The sequence below is a fragment of the Phyllopteryx taeniolatus genome, chromosome 10 (genome assembly GCF_024500385.1).
Source record: "Phyllopteryx taeniolatus isolate TA_2022b chromosome 10, UOR_Ptae_1.2, whole genome shotgun sequence".
Classification (NCBI taxonomy): Eukaryota; Metazoa; Chordata; class Actinopteri; order Syngnathiformes; family Syngnathidae; genus Phyllopteryx; species Phyllopteryx taeniolatus.
In genome coordinates, this window is record NC_084511.1 from 4,306,229 (window position 1) to 4,323,905 (window position 17,677).

The window sequence follows — 17,677 nt, forward strand, 5'->3', positions numbered from 1 at the left end:
GAGGTTTTGCTCTGTCCTCCGCAGGTAACGTTATGTTTGCAACCAAACGCAGCAGTGCTTGATACTAGCGACAATACTATCTTAACTACATTTCTCCGTAGTGTCACTATTTCAACATTAAATAGCTTTTCAGTAGTTAAGCTACTTTCGTGGTCACGCCGTTAGCAAAGGAGTGTTCCCCTAGGAGTTGTAAACATTGACTGTGACGTCACGTTACGTACCTTATCTCAAGTCCGCTGTCGACACTGCGGCCGGCGGCAAAATGTGCGCCGCAGATTGTAAAGATGCAGACAATATGGCAAAGGTGGGTACATCTCGGCAATTTCCTTGGGCTGTAACTCAGCAAACACGTTTCTTCTCGAGTCCTCGCAGTCCACTTATTCGTTAGAGTTGGTACTGTGTGACTCTGAAAACAAACTACCGAGAGGAAACAAAGCCAGGTATGTCCCGAAACTGACACAATAATCGCCACAGTCGCACTCAGCAAGCAGCAGCAAAAAAAAAAAAAAAGAATAAATACATTTTAAAAAGCAGTGCATGTGTGCATTGCGGTCCTAGTTTGGATGGCAAGGTGTGCGAGACCCCCCATGGCTCTTTAAATATTGCTTGTGCAGTGTTTGAGAAGAGAAAATCTTCAGTGTTGTATTGTTGTGGTCTATTTAAATAATAATTCATTAATTTGATATTTAAATAAAAGAAAATATTTTAATTTTTTACAGTGCCACAAAGCAACAATGATCAGGGTTAATAGGTATTTTACTGTACATGTTTGAAAATAAGGTTAGACAAATGTCATTTTATACAATTGGGTTAAGTCAAGGTTCTTTATGATTAGCGCTTATTAACGAAATATTAACGATCCAATTTTTTCTGCACCGAATCGAATCGCTCCCATACTGAATCGAATCGTTCCGCCTGAAAAAAAATATCGTTTTTGAATCGAATCGCTACTTGTGTATCTAATATCGACTCGGCCTCGTGCCAGAAATTCCCAACCCTAATTTCAACATAGTGCCCCCTAATGTTCTGACTGAGATACCACAGTTGGATAAAATGGGACAAGATGACAAACTTGTGTTCATCTTTTTTAAATCAATGCCTTATGTTTTTTCTACAAGAAATGTTTAAACTGAAATCTAAAGCAAGCAAAAATATATTTTATCCAAATACTAGATTATTCAATAAAATTCTCAGTAGGATACTGGGATTACTAATTGCAACACTACTGGATGCATTTGACATTTGTGACAGGCCTTATTAATGTAACTTTCAATTGAATTGAGAAAAAGTAAGTCATAGCATGTTGTCTAATTTTTCATAGAATGACTGAAAACATACTATAAAAACAAAAATTCTGGCCTCCACACTGAAAGATTCCTGACTCCGATTCCCCCTTCCCCTGTTGACAATCTGTTTTCGGGGGCATAAAAGTTCAATCAGCACACCCCCTGTCAATTCACCCTCGGCAGCACCTGAGCTTTGCATGCCATTGGTCGAGAATTGTCTCTTTTGTACAACCCCAATTCTAATGATGGTTCTTTTCCTTTGGCCCGGAGGACATGATGTCCACAATTTCCAAGAACAATTTGAAATGTGGACTCGTCGGACCATAGAACACTTTTCCACTTTGCATCATTCCATCTTGGATGAGCTCGGGCCCAGAGCAGCCGGCGGCGTTTCTGGGTGTTGTTGATAAATGGCTTTTGCTTTGCATAGTAGAGTTTCACTACGGATGTAGCGCCGAACTGTATTTACTGACATTGTTTTTATGAAGTGTTCCTGAGCCCATGTGGTGATGTCCTTTACACATTGATGTCAGTTTTTGATGGAGTGCCGCCTGAGGGATCGAAGGTCATGAGGCATTCAATGTTGGTTACATGCAGTGATTTCACCAGATTCTCTGAACCTTTTGATGATATTATGGACCGTTGATGATGAAATCCCTAAATTCCTTGCAATTGTACGTTGAGGGACATTGTCCTTAAACTGTTCGACTATTTTCTCACGCACTTGTTCACACAGAGGTGAACCTTGCCCCATCTTTGCTTGTGAATGACTGAGCAATTCAGGGAAGCTCCTTTCATACCCAATCATGGCACCCGACCTGTTCCCAAGGTCCCCAGCCTGTTCACCTGTGGGATGTTCGAAACAGGTGTTTGATGAGCATTCCTCAACTTTTTCAGTCTTTTTTGCCACCTGTCCCAGCTTTTTTGGAACGTGTTGCAGCCATAAAATTCCAAGTTAATGATTATTTGCTAAAAACAATAAAGTTTATCAGTTTGAACATTAAATATTTTGTCTTTGTAGTGTATTAAATTGAACATGATTTCCAAATCATGGGGCAGCCGTGGCCCAATGGTTAAGATCATCGCCTGCCACTGTGGGGGACCTAGGTTCAAGACCCCGACTGGACCATCCCCCAGACTCACGGCTGTGGTGTCTTTGAGCAAGACACTGATACCCAGAGAACAAATTTCGTGTGCATACATGCATGTTCATGACAATAAAAGATGATGATTCTTCTTCTTCATTGTATTCTGTTTTTATTTATTTTTAACACAACGTCCCAACTTCATTGGAATTGGGGTTGTATTCATGGTCTTCAGAGCGACGTTCTTAGCTGAGCACCACACAGAGAGTTGCAAGACCTCATCCTTGGAGGTAGACTAGACCACCATTTTGCCATCAGCAAACTTGACGAAGGTGTTGCTGGAGTGAGCGGGTCTGCAGTCGTGGTACAACTTGTGGAGAGGAATGGGCTCAGCACACAGTCTTATGAGGAGCCAGTGCTTAGTGTCCAAGAAGAGGAGTGGTGTAACTTGTCCCCTGTGACTGAGGTCAATTGGAAGGAAAGTCCTTTATCTAGTAGTAATTTAGTGTGGGGTGTCCCGAGTCATCCAGCTTTCTGACCAGGATGTTGGGGATTATTGTGTTGAAGGATGAGTTTAAGTCGACAAAGAGAATCCTGACATGAGGTGAGCAGTGCAACGACCTCAACATTGGAGAGGCGAAGCTTCACAGATGCATGGCGCATTGACGGCCGGCTTCTTTTGATACAGAATCAGCGGTTCATTTCTATCTTAAAAAGACGTTTCTTCGAGGACAAAAATGTCCAAATTCTGTATGAGAAGGACTGCTGGTTTAAGAGGTGTAAAAGAAGCCAATTATCTCAAACTAGAAAAGCCATCTCTTAACAGAGGAGAAGGTTTGAGATCACTTATCGTCTGCATATAAGCAGCACGAGTTGAACGATGGATTCGTATGCGGGACCATTTCATTCACTACACCGGGCAATAACAATGACCTATTGTTGACCATCCCGAAGAAATGCACCCACTGATGCATAAAAAGGGAGACTCCCCACCTAAAATTTTAAGACCGAAGAAGCCTTTGGAACATCTTTAACAAAAACAGTCCAGATGTCTTGTTTCAACCTTTGCGGACTCAGAAATCCATCCATTTTCTGAGCCGCTTCTCCTCACCAGGGTCGCGGGCGTGCTGGAGCCTATCCCAGCTATCATCGGGCAGGAGGCGGGGTACACCCTGAACTGGTTGCCAGCCAATCGCAGGTTACATACAAACAAACAACCATTCGCACGCACATTCACACCTACGGGCAATTTAGAGTTGTCAATTAACCTACCATGCAAGTTTTTTGGGATGTGGGAGGAAACCGGAGTGCCCGGAGAAAACCCACGCAGGCACGGGGAAAACATGCAAACTCCACACAGGCGGGGCCGGGGATTGAACCCCGGTCCTCAGAACTGTGAGGCAGACGCTCTAACCAGTCTTCCACCGGGACAATTGGCTGTTCAGCCGTTCCATGACAAGGTGCATGTTATTCCCTGATTATCCCATGTACAAGGAACAGATTAAAGGTCTAGAGTTCAAGTCTGTCAAAGTAAGATCCAAATAGCTGTCACGAAAGAAAGACTGGTTGAAAAAAGTCATCATTAGGCTGAAAAATCAAAAGAAACCCACCAGGGAGATAGGAAAAACATTAGGTTTGGCCAAAGAATTCACCGGTGAGCTCAGCAACACCAAAAGACCCTGAAGATCGCAGAAAACAACTGTGATGGATGACCGAAGTATTCTGAAGAAAAACCCCCTCAAAAAAATTGGCCAGATCAAGAACACTCTCTAGGAGGTAGGTGTATGTGTGTCAAAGACAATCAAGAGAAGATTTAACCAGCATGAATACAGCACGAATACACCACGACTGCACCTCAACGCACCCGGCTATCAAACTCCTGAAGTTTGCAGATGACACCCCTGTCATCGGGCTCGTCAAAGACGGTGACGAGTCTGCATATCGACAGGAAGTGGAGCGACTGGGGCTGTGGTGCGGCCGACACAACCTGGAGCTGAACACGCTCAAGACTATAGAGATGATCGTGGACTTCAGGAGGCATCCTTCGCCATGCTGCCCCTCACGCTGTCCAGCTGCCTTGTGTCAACTGTCGAGACCTTCAAGTTCCTGGGTATTACAGTTTCTCAGGACCTAAAGTGGGCGATCAACATTACTACATCCTCAAAAAGGCCCAGCAGAGGAGGTATTTCCTGCGGCTTCTGAGGAAGCACAGCCTGCCACAGGAGCTGCTGAGGCAGTTCTACACACCGGTCATCGAATCAGTCCTGTGTTCTTCCATCACAGTCTGGTTCGGTGCTGCTACAAAAATGGACAAACTCCGACTGCAACGAACAATCAAAACTGCTGAAAAGATTGTTGGTACCCCGTACCCACATTTTGTCCTTCCACTAGTCTTTCCAATGATATGCTTGGACACAGCACTCTGTGAACAGTCAGCCTCATAAGCTATGAACCTTTGTGCCTTACACATCCTATGAAGGGTATCAATGATGGTCTTCTGGTCAGTTGTCAAGTCTGCAGTCTTCCATGTATTGAGCCCAACTGAGACAATTGAACCAAATTGAAGCAATTTAATGCTACCTGGGGAAACGTGCAGCTCCTTTGAGTTTAGTAGCGGATTAGTGTGTAACACTCAAGTTTAAAACATTTATGGCCTGCAAAATTTGGACTGATTTCTTCACAGTAGAATTATGGAAATAAATAAACTTTTCCATGATATTAAATTTTTTTTGGAAAGGGTCTGTAAATCGATAAATATGATTCAGAATGGACCTTCTGCTTTTTTGCATCTAGCGCCTTCTGGTCTTCGGTGTGACGTAACACTAGCCAAAGAGCCTGTTCATTCGGCGTTGTATGCTAATATTCCATGCTGTTGTTCCCGTCCTGATATATTTGTTGTCGTATGATTTAGCGATTTCACGATGGTTTATTGTGAAACAGTTGGTTGTACAAAGGCTTCAGGCAGTGACGAGAGAAATTGAAAAGGAATACGTGACCAGTGGATAGGGAAAGTCAGTCAACAGGGGAAGAAACATGGTCAGCTATGGGTGCCTAGCAAGCATTGTAAACTCTGTGCTGATCACTAAATGTAAATACTGTACATAAAAAAGCTCTAGACCACAGGTGTCAAATTGGTCATCCCATCATTTTATGTGGCCCGCAAAAGCAAATCAAAATTGTGAATTGTGTTCTGGTGTAATACCATTGAGATATTTCCAAGCATTTTATTGTTACCAATCCCCCTTTGAAAAAACATGTAATAGTTAAAAACGTGTTTTTATATGGTCTTAATTTAAAAACTGGTTATTCATTGTGTTGTGTATACTGTATGTAATAACAGTCTATGAGGTTATCTTTAATTTTTTTATGGGTTCACAGTCGTAGCGGCCCGCCAAGGGAAGTCATAGCTACAATGTGGCCCGTGACAAAAATAAGTTTGACACCCCTGCTCTAGACACTTTACAAAAATTTGGGTGGAATTAAAGTTCCAGCTAGGTACTTTTCCTTTCCCCGAAAGCCCGTGTCTGTGTCAACACGAGATCATGTAAATAACGAGTGAAGGGATTTGAGTAGTCTGGCAATCGAAGGACTTTCTTCTGTTGGATAAAATCTGCCTCAGCATTTTTTGTCCAAGGGATGCCAAAGACACGGTCAGTTAAGCATAATTACTGATCCAGGACCTGCAATAATTTGTCATTCCCAAACGTAACATCTGTATCATTATAAGGTTTTTCGTCTGAAGGTTGGGGGGGTTTGAAATTTAGAAATTTTGTTTTTCAGACGACAGTTAAAATGTATCTTTGCTGACTGTATGCCAGTATCAGCTAAGAATTTCAGTAAGGCCCCTGTGTTCCTTTTTCAACCTATAGTCTACAAGTCTTGTAATTTGTAATATGTATACCGCATGTGGAAAACCACTATATCATATCGCTTCATATGTCAACCCAAATAGGTGAATGTTCCATAATGAGTTCAAAATTATCGACATTAAATGTTTGTAGAACAATCTTTATATGTATCACTATGATAATGCCAATATTGGTGCTGTGTTTGCAGCCTGTTGAATTGGTTCTAAGTGACTAAATTCAGATTTTGTGGCAATCAATGTGTCAAACATAATAATAATGCAACAACGTGATGCGACCTTTGTACTCCAGAGCACAAAACGACAAAATAAAAAAACAGAAACAAACACTTGCAGACAAAACTCACCCCTTTTTTGATAAAGTGACACATGGTCCCATCCATGCTCACTTTAGCAAAAACAAAAAAACATTCTCGATAACCAAAAAGCGGACGGAATTTGGCTCAATGGGTTTCGACTCCAATACTGGACAAATATCGTCAACAGCATCCGTGCGGAGTGGATGCTGGCAGTGTTGGAGGATGGGCAGTTTAGGCTCAGTTGAATCAGCGGATTGTTCCTGATTAACCCTATATTTGCTGGTAGCCCAAACGGTGGGATTTGATTTGGGAAATGTCAAGGAAGCGAAAAGGAATATTGTGCATGACGTTCAATTCGTAAGAAGAACGCAATGCAAAGCACATAAGTGTGTTGTAAAAAACTGTGTTCTTTGACAGTTAAACACAAAACGTGCCCAATTAGTCGTGCACCGACAGATAAGCAAAAGGCTTACATTCTTCTAATCGCGCTGAAGTTTGCTCCGCCAGAGAAATGTGCACATAAAAACACACAGCTGCGTAAAAACACACAGACAACACAACATAAAAAAACACACAGAGCTGCGCAGTAATCACTGCAGGTTGCAGCATATAACAATCCTTTTAAAGATTATATATATATATATATATTTATATATATATATATATATATATATATATATATATATATAGCGGCACGGTGGCCGACTGGTTAGAGCGTCAACCTCGCAGTTCGGTTCAATCCCCGGCCCCGCCTGTGTGGAGTTTGCATGTTCTCCCCGTGCCTTTTCTCCGGGAACTCCGGTTTCCTCCCACATCCCAAAAACATGCATTAATTGGAGAGTCTAAATTGCCCGTAGGCATGACTGTGAGCGCGAATGGTTGTTTGTTTCTATGTGCCCTGCGATTGGCTGGCAACCAGTTCAGGGTGTACCCCGCCTCCTGCCCGATGACAGCTGGGATAGGCTCCAGCACGCCCGCGACCCTAGTGAGGAGAAGCGGCTCAGAAAATGGATGGATGTATATATATATATATATATATATATATATATATATATATATATATATATATATATATATTTAACTTTGAATGCACTGGTAATTATCCCGATCTAGTAACGTAATCCAATCAATGTTGTTATTTTGTCTGAACGGGGAGTTGTACTATCCTAAGATTTTGAGCAGTCTCCTTTTCTCCCCCCACCCAATGGAATCTATTTTGTTGTCAGTAGGGTTCAGGTCTCATTCTCACTACTTCATAAAAACAAAACAAAACTCTTGATCTACAATATCACAGCGTTACACTAGTTAATCACTAATCCTAAAAAAAATATATATTTTTTCCAAAACTTATTTTCCCCTGCAGCAACAGCTCACAACGCATTGCTTAAGTAGTAACACGCACACAGATACTTACAGTATCCATAGTGAACAACAGATGTACCTGTAATCAGTCAAACAACATACTTTCACCAAACACTTGGCCAAGATTCCAGCATTCGTTTCTCAAACACCACACACAGACAGAAACATACACACACCAACATATCAGTAATCAGCAGACCGCACACATTCACACCACATCCTTTTTGTAGACACACGTTTCAAGTACAGTACACCAGATCAAATGCTCCAATTTTCAAGGGGTTCAAATTTTCTTTACTGTAATTCTTTGTTTGGGGGACAACAGGTCCGTTTTGATCCTGAGGTGATAGCTGACATCCAGAGCCCCGGCAGCACCCCCATCCTTAATTCTTTGGGTGAAGGCAGGACTCTTGCGTTGGTCCTGGATGATCAATTACTCCCGGGGTCCCCTGGATTGGCGATAAATCCTGGAATCCCACTTCTGACACCAACTGTTTTGGCAAATATTTTTCTGACAGAATAAGTAAGGACGCAATCATGTCTTTGTTGGTTTTTATTACAAGGAAAAAAGAAAAGTCTTTGCAAAGAGAGGAAAAGGTAAGTTTTACGAATTGTCACACCTTACTGAAGTCCAAACAATCACTTCCGTTATACAGAAGTGAGAAAGACAGAGAAGAAAAGGAAAGCAAAACAATTATCTTTGTCCAGCTGCATTCATCCATCCATCCATTTTCTGAGCCGCTTCTCCTCACTCGGGTCGCGGGCGTGCTGGAGCCTATCCCAGCTGTCATCGGGCAGGAGGCGGGGTACACCCTGAACTGGTTGCCAGCCAATCGCAGGGCACATAGAAATAAACAACCATTCGCACTCACAGTCATGCCTACGGGCAATTTAGAGTCTCCAATTAATGCATATTTTTGGGATGCGGAGTGCCCGGAGAAAACCCACGCAGGCACGGGGAGAACATGCAAACTCCACACAGGCGGGGCCGGGGATTGAACCCGGGTCCTCAGAACTGTGAGGCTGACGCTCTAACCAGTCGCCCACCGTGCCGCCCAGCTGCATTCAACTTATCTTTATTGAAAAACAACTAGTAGTCACAACATGGAAACAATAAAGCATGTGAAGGTTGTATAAACTAACAGAAGTAATATTTGGTATACATTAAACATACATTTTACAACTCAACAACTTGCTGGAAATGACGTGCATGTATTACATAACATATAAACAATGCAAATATGAATTTTAACTGACTCCATAACATCTTTGTCCTCTGACCTTTAATATGCCTGTTCAGTGTTACTTGAAAGGCCTGAGATACCTCTGCTGCGTTTATTAAAATATTGCCAGTCATTGTTTTTTGAGTTGCAGGCATCAAAATACATTTTGCGCAGAAATGTAGGCCTGAAATTTGTGCCACTTTACTGATTGTTTAAATTATTGGTGTTTTTTGTATAGGGTGGGGCTGAAAGGACAGATGTTTTTGAAAAACACAAAATAATAAATGGTAGCTGGAAACAAACTATTGACATCAAGAAACTCACACAGTTAGAATTTTGAGCCGTTTATAATTCTCAAAAGTTCAGCAAAAATATGTTGACAGAATTCTGGGCGTTTTCTCTTCTCCCTAAAGCCGAGCTTTGCGTCTCCGTTGCAGGTGGAGAGAAAATGGCGCATCTTTCCCTGGTCGCCCACAATTTGTAGATTACAACACAAGTACGGGGAGGGCGGTGTTCCTCCTCACAGCTGGCTTGTCTCAGTTGGCTCCCGGTCATCCTGACCAGCTGTCTTCCCCCCTTTCTCTGGTGGATGACTTATTTTCCTGTAGCTGTCAAATAGAACATTCCGCAGCCTTCTTCTTTTGCAAGATCCTGTAAACAACTTGTCCAAAGACGCACACTGCAACCATATTGCACAAACTAAAATGTTTCAAGGTTACTGTGGGGCCACTAGTGTAAGCAATGTCATACTGAATACTAAATCTGTGAATACCATAAGAATTGATAACAAGAATTCTATCGCATGGTTAATACGACAATTCATAGCATGTATTTTATTCTATGGGTAGTATAACACCTAACAGTTGAAGCACCTTGTGACTGTCTTTTTCGGTAAGAGCCCTTCAGCATGGCATGTCCTGACTTCTGTTGAAGCCATTGTTTTATTGATATGGATATAATATTTTTGTTATTTTATGCTGGTTGAAATTCCTTTTGACCTTCAGCTTTTTAGTTGAAGCATAAATATCCATCCATTTTCTGAGCCGCTTCTCCTCACCAGGGTCGCGGGCGTGTTGGAGCCTATCCTAGCCTATCATCGGGCAGGAGGCGGGGTACATCCTAAACTGGTTGTCAGCCAATCGCAGGGCACATACAAACAAACAACCATTCGCACTCACATTCACACCTACGGGCAATTTAGAGTTGTCAATTAACTTACCATGCATGTTTTTGGGACGTGGGAGGAAATCGGAGTGCCCGGAGAAAACCCACGCAGTCACGGTGGGAACATGCAAACTCCACACAGGCGGGGCCTCGGTATTGAACCCCGCTCCTCATAACTGTGAGGCAGACGCTCTAACCAGTCGTATACCGTGCCGCTGAAGCATAAATAGTCCAGCAAAATTGACTGGTATTTGGAATTGTTCATAATCCCTCCACCTTGACCACACTTCCAGCTATAGAAAAATAGCCCCAAATCATCATATTGCCTCCACCTTTCTTAAAAATGGGTATGGGGTTCCTTTGGTGTCCCAAAGGTTTTAACTTTGCTTTTCATTAGACCATTAAAACAATCCCTACATGCTTTTAGGATGCTTCATTTGTGTGTTTGCAGAATTTCGCCATTCTTGAATTTTATCTTAAAAAAGAGGCTTCTGCTTTCCTTCCTACATCATAGACCTATGAAGAGATTGATGCTACAACAAATACATTAATTTCTCTGAACAGCTCACTTTTCTGGTACCTACATATGAACATTTGGATGATATCTAGTGGGATACATTGTGCTTGTCCCTGTCACGTTTGTAAAACTAATGTTTTTTTAGTCTCTTTAAATTACATAATTTACATAATCTATGCCTTAAATTACATAATTTGTAAAGAAATTTCTAACTTCCTTGTCTCCTTCCTTCTATATTCCTAGTTCAATGTAAAGCCAAATTCCGGTCTCCCAGTTTCCATGTAGATGAAGTCATCCGACTCCAGGTGTTCGTGAGAGCTGACTGTCCTCATCCTGTATCATTCACCAAACTGGCTGTCAGCTTAAGCAATCAGGTACGCAGATAAAATGCACAAAAGCTATTTGCACTCTCACCAACCACAGTGACAAGAAATATGAAGAGTTCAGTGACATGACAATTCTCTGAGCAAATCTTGCTCTCTCCAGTTGTACTCCCTCTCCCCTTTCTTTTTGTTTTATTTTTTTTTCTATTGCACATTTATGCAAACATTCCATTTCTGTTAGACAAGTTCAGAACAGTATGGGACAAGGGGTAGTTACCAGACAAAACCAAAAAAAAAAACACAAAACAAAACCAAGGGAGTGATGGTTGGAGTTGCATTTGTTGGCGAGAGAAAAAAGGAAATAATAAAAAAAAACTAAAAGGATAAACAGTGTGTAGTTATGTTTAGGGTGGGGACCTGCGGTCAAGGGAGGCCTGCATGTGAAAAAAAATGATTACATAAAATAATTTTCCATTTTAATTCTGTCGTCTGTGCTTTACATTGATTTTCTTTTTGAGTCCAGTAATGACCATGATTTCATTGTTAAAATTGCTAAATTTGTGCACTTCAAATACATGGGTGGGACGGGAAGTGAGGCAGCAAGCAGCCAGCCTCACTTCAGACTGCACAATCGATCAGAAAAGCAGAAATACCACAGTTCAACAGCACTATTGGTAAAATTACTTTACTAAAACACAGGAGGCTTTTGGGAAACGACTATTCTGTCTCCAGGTCTCCAATCTTTTCAGGCTTGTAGACTTGCAATAAGCACTTTGATTTTGCATAGTCAGACTAATTGCTTAATATTTGCGTATGACATATTTAGTTTTGGTGATTGCATAAAACTGCAGCTGAAGCGTTAGGGGAGGTAGACAGGATTCTGCCTCCGCACTGTAGTAATCAGCCTCCTTTTGAGTGGCGGTGGCAGCCACACTGCAGGGGGTGTACGAGAGCACACAGGTTCACGTTGCTGCCATTTTTCTTCTATGCCTAACTAGGGTTAGGGGACTTTGTCACACTAAAGGCTCCTCTCATCAGACTACATAGCTCACAAATGGTGGGTGGGTAATGAATGTAAAATTCGTGGACAGCTTCTCATCTACCAGGGTAGCTAGGGAAGTTTCTGCAAAGGTTCCTGTGGTGGGAATGCCCCTAAAGTTACTCCGGTTTATGCTCAGTTTGCCAACTACAACGAAGTTTGTTTAAAGATCATCCTTGGCATTGAAAAGACTCAAAACATTCATTTGGAATATGACAGATCGAGGAAGACGTTCTTTACCAGTGTTTTGAAGGTCAAAGAAAATGAGGACTTGCAAAGGAACGTAACAGAGATAATGGTAAGACAATAAGACATTTTAAAGTTGATGTAAAATGAGAGAGAGAAGACTATGAAACAAATAATCCAAAATTCTAATTAAAAACAGACTTTGAATGTTTTTGTTCTTATTCTATTGTTGAACGGTTTGCATTTAAAATATTTGAGCATTGCAATAAAATTGTTTCAAATAGGAAGATATTTTAGATATATTTAGGCCTAAATGAATATTTTTTCTGCACAACTATTAATAATCGAATGAGTAACCTTTTACATAAGTAAGAAATTGCAATTGCTAATAAGCTCTCTCTAAACCACTGGAAAAATGCTCTTTATAGCCAAATAAGTGTATAAAAAGTGGTTATATAATTTTGTTTAATTTTTTGCCATTTTTTAAATATCTGGCAATACGCCACTCTGTTTGGCTAATTTTCTTCATTGGACTGGGTATGGACTGGATAAATTGCATGTGGTGTTATAATCGAAGGTGGGTAGTAATGAGCTACAATTACTCTTATATTTATGTGAATAACTTTTTTTTAAAAATTGTACTCGTCAGAGTAGATTCTATGCAACATTCTTTTGTATCGATATGTGGGCGGCACGGAGGACAACTGGTTAGCACATCTGGCTCACAGTTCTGAGGACTCGGGTTCACCTATTACATGTACATCTTCAGAAACAGGTGACAAAAAGTCAGAATCGATCAAACAGTATGTCACAGACTTAATACGAGTTAAGAGCTCAAGACAGTGAGAATGCGCCTGCTAAAAGAATCTGATCTCATGCTCAATCCTAAAAATATGCCAAGCGTCGGTGAGTGCCAAAGTGCAAACTATTTCCTATGATAAGGAGGTGGATTTGGTGCAAAAAAAATATATACGAGAGCTTCAAATAAAGGGAAAGCCACAAGTCTGAAGAAGGATACCATCCGTCTGTGAGGGGTGCTTCAGCAAACATGCACCCACTGTCCTGCATTTGGAAAAGACTGATGAAAATGCATGGGAGGAAATCACTTCCTGAAGCGCTGTTTTTCATAGAAAAAAGTACAACTTGTGGAAAGGACTAATGACAGCAAGGATGAAGATTCTCCAGTCTATATGGGAACTGTAAAAGACATCACCACTGACACGGAGTATGAATGGTTCACACCTCTGGACGTCAACAGGACATATGTGAGGCTGAAACTGGGGCACAGGACAATATATACTGTCCATGAAAAACTCTCTGAGACGGAAAACAAAGCCGAAGATAAAATGTAAAAAGATGAATTTGAGAGCCTATGACAGGGGTGTCGAACAGAAATTCACAGTCGGTCAAAATTAACAACTGGGACAAAGTCATGGACCAAACTCAATATTTATTGAAAACCTGACTGCAATTGTGCCTGTTTTCCCTTCTGTCCAGATACAGTTGAAACCAGATGTTTACATACCGTAATTTTTCGTGTATTACATGCATATTTTTTGCTAAATATTTCATTAAAAATGGAGGGTGTGTAATTATACATAGTGACAAGGAAAACAAGAGCTGCAAGCAGCTATTTAGGGCCCTTGCACCCCTGGCCACATTGGGGTACTGGCATGTTGGGGTGCGGGCACGTTGGGGCGCCATTGAATAGAAATGCACACTACACTTGAGGTTTTAGGTTTGGGATATGGCTCCAAGAGACTTTTTGTAGGTCTTGGGCTTTTACATATGCCTCCCAATTTTGGTAGACCTAGGTGAAGCGTGCAGGCGGGCCTGCTTTGTTAAACATTTGTAGAGGCCGCTACTGAGCCATGTTTTTGAAATTGCATGATAAACGTTAAATATAAAAATTTTGGCTGAGCTTGATGTGTGTGCAAAAAGTCATGTGTTTTTTTTGCATGTTTAGACCCTCAAAACGGCGTTATTTTCTTTCTTGGCAAAAAGTGTGGTGAACAGCATGTTGCCATGGCAACAGAGTTATATGAAATGAAAACCTTTTGATAAATTTTCATCAACATATTTAGATGAGACACTCAAAAGTCAGATTAAATATCTAAGAGGACTTCGTTAAAATGTGACCTCTATAAAAGGTGAAAAAATAGGTCTCCACGCCTGACTCAATGATTCTTCCCTGTGTTTTTTTCTCCCACTTGTTTTGGCTAAAATACGTGCCACTGGGGTATGACGGCCTTGTCCTGTCTATGAAACACAGACAAGCTATGCTTAGATAAAATAGATTGAGGCTGCCCCAAATTTGCAGAGTATGACTCGCAAATTCTAGAAGCCACAAGCTATCTTCTTTATGGATACTTTTTCTTCATCTGCAAAGCAAGCAGCCCATATTACAAACCCAATTCCAATGAAGTTGGGACGTTGTGTTAAACATAAATAAAAACAGAATACATCCATCCATCCATCCATTTTCTGAGCCGCTTCTCCTCACTAGGGTCGCGGGCGTGCTGGAGCCTATCCCAGCTGTCATCGGGCAGGAGGCGGGCTACACCCTGAACTGGTTGTCAGCCAATCGCAGGGCACATAGAAACCAACAACCATTCGCACTCACAGTCATGCCTACGGGCAATTTAGAGTCTCCAATTAATGCATGTTTTTGGGATGTGGGAGGAAACCGGAGTGCCCGGAGAAAACCCACGCAGGCACGGGGAGAACATGCAAACTCCACACAGGCGGGGCCAGGGATTGAACCCGGGTCCTCAGAACTGTGAGGCTGACACTCTAACCAGTCGGCCACCGTGCCGCCTAAAACAGAATACAATTATTTTCAAATCATGTTCAACCTATATTTAATTGAAAACACTACAAAGACATTTAATGTTCAAACTAATAAACCTTATTGTTTTAAGCAAGTAATCATTAACTTAGAATTTTATGGCTGCAACACATTCCAAAAAAGCTGGGACAGGTGGCAAAACAGACTGAGAAAGTTGAGGAATGCTCATCAAACACCTGTTTGGAACATCCCACAGGTGAACAGGCTAATTGGGAACAGATGGGTGCCATGATTGGGTATAAAAGGAGCTTCCCTGAATTGCTCAGTCATTCACAAGCAAAGATGGGGTGGCGGTTCACCTCTTGTGAACAAGTGCGTGAGAAAATAGTCGAACAGTTGAAGGACAATGTTCCTCAACGTACAATTGCAAGGAATTTAGGGATTTCATCATCATCTAGAATCCGGAGAAATCACTGCATGTAAGCGGCAAGGTCGAAAACCAACATTGAATGCCCGTGACCTTCAATCCCTCTGCACTGCATCAAAAACTGACATCAATGTTTAATGATATCACCACATGGGCTCAGGAACACTTCAGAAAACCAATATCAGTAAATACAGTTCGGCACTACAGCCCTTAGTGCAACTTGAAACTCGACTATGCAAAGCAAAAGCCATTTATCAACAAAACCCAGAAACGCCCCTGGCTTCTCTGGGCCCGAGCTCATCTAAGATGGACTGATGCAAAGTGGAAAAGTGTTCTGTGTTCCGACGAGTCCACATTTCAAATTGTTTTGGGAAATTGTGGATGTCGTGTCCTCCGGGCCAAAGAGGAAAGGAACCATCCGGACTGTTATGGACGCAAAGTTCAAAAGCCATAGCATGGTTTAGTGCAGATTACCATCTGAGATGGTATGGGGCTGTGTTAGTGCCAATGGCATGGGTAACTTGTACATCTGTGAAGGTACCATTAATGTTGAAAGGTATATACAGGTTTTGGAGAAACATATGCTGCCATCCAACCAACGTCTTTTTCACAGACGCCCCTGCTTATTTCAGCAAGACAATGCCAAACCACATTCTGCACATGTTACAACAGTGTGGCTTAGTAGTAAAAGAGTGCAGGTACTAGACTGGCCTGCCTGCAGTCCAGACCTGTCTCCCATTGAAAATGTGTGGCGCATTATGAAGCGTAAAATACGACAACGGAGACCCCGGACTGTTGAACACCTGAAGGTGTACATCAAGCAAGAATGGGAAAGAATTCCACCTACAAAGCTTCAACAATTAGTGTCCTCAGTTCCCAAAAGTTTATTGAATGTTGTTCAAAGAAAAGGTGATGTAACACAGTGGTGAACATCAGAATCAGAATCATCTTTATTTGCCAAGTATGACCCTGTCCCAGCTTTTTTGGAACGTGTTGCAGCCATAAAATTCCAAGTTAATGATTATTTGCTAAAAACAATAAATGTTATCAGTTTGAACATTAAATATCTTGTCTTTGTAGTGTATTCAATTGAATATAGGCTGAAGATGATTTGCAAATCATTGTATTCTGCTTTTATTTGTTTAACACAACGCCCCAACTTCTTTGGTATTGTATATTTTTTTTAATTTGGGTTACATTGTCACCATAGGAACGGAGTTCTGTTGTAAAGCAAGCAATAAATAAATAACTTATTAGTATAATATTGTATATTGAAGGTGATATAGAGTTTCATGGTGTGACAAGTCTTGGGGTAAACAAGGGTGTTTATTGCAGTATAGTATATAATGGAAATCAGATAAGCATGTGGAGGCCACAAACAACAGATGTCGGAGAAGACAATGGCTGCGGGGAGTCACTGTAAACATGAGATGCAAGACTGTGGAGACGGCGTCTGGAGCCAGCGGCAAATGGCCATCATTTGTCATCTGATGACGTCAGATGGGACCAAGGACCAATCAGATGACAGCAATTCCATACTTCCTCTTTCAAACATTGTATAAGTCGGGGGCAAGAACAGATAGCTTTGTTCAGTCTGCGCTTTCTCTGCTGAGGCTAAGATAAGCGTAGCTGCTGACCCAGAGCTCTCTAAAATGTATAGACTCCTCTGTCAGGAATAAATTGGTTGACTTTTAACACGTTATAATTGTAGTTCTTTCACGAAAACAAACATGCATGGAACCTCGAGAGTAATAGGTGATTATAAAATTTAGGTTCCTTCAAAACTAATAAAGCAAAATATATTTTGAAAAATACAAAATATTCCAGTATATACATTAGGTTTATTATGGAATATGTACTGTTTGTGTATTCTTAAGAATTTATATTAATAGTTATAACTCAGTGGTTCAACAAATTCTTAACCTACCTAAATAATGCAGTCGCTTTGGATAAAACAAATAATTTTCTCATTACATTCTTTGTTTTTGTTAGTTTCATTCATAATGGTCTTTAAAGGGCTTTTAAAAAAGTATATTTGATTGTCGTAAATCCAGCAAAAACCCTCATGATGTCTGTTGGCTCCTACGGTGTTTATAGGTGGTTCGTATTATTG

The 17,677-nt window shown here is 41.2% G+C and overlaps 1 protein-coding gene across 6 annotated transcripts in view; it reads left to right on the top strand.

The window, feature by feature from the left end:
- Positions 1–17,677, top strand: part of trappc11 (trafficking protein particle complex subunit 11) — a 178,816-nt gene that overhangs the window by 78,634 nt on the left and 82,505 nt on the right. For all 6 annotated transcript variants that reach the window (XM_061787998.1, XM_061787993.1, XM_061787995.1 and 3 more), the window contains exon 18: positions 11,045–11,175. In XM_061787998.1, coding sequence (XP_061643982.1) covers positions 11,045–11,175 — 131 coding nt within the window. The remainder of the gene's footprint in view (positions 1–11,044; positions 11,176–17,677) is intronic.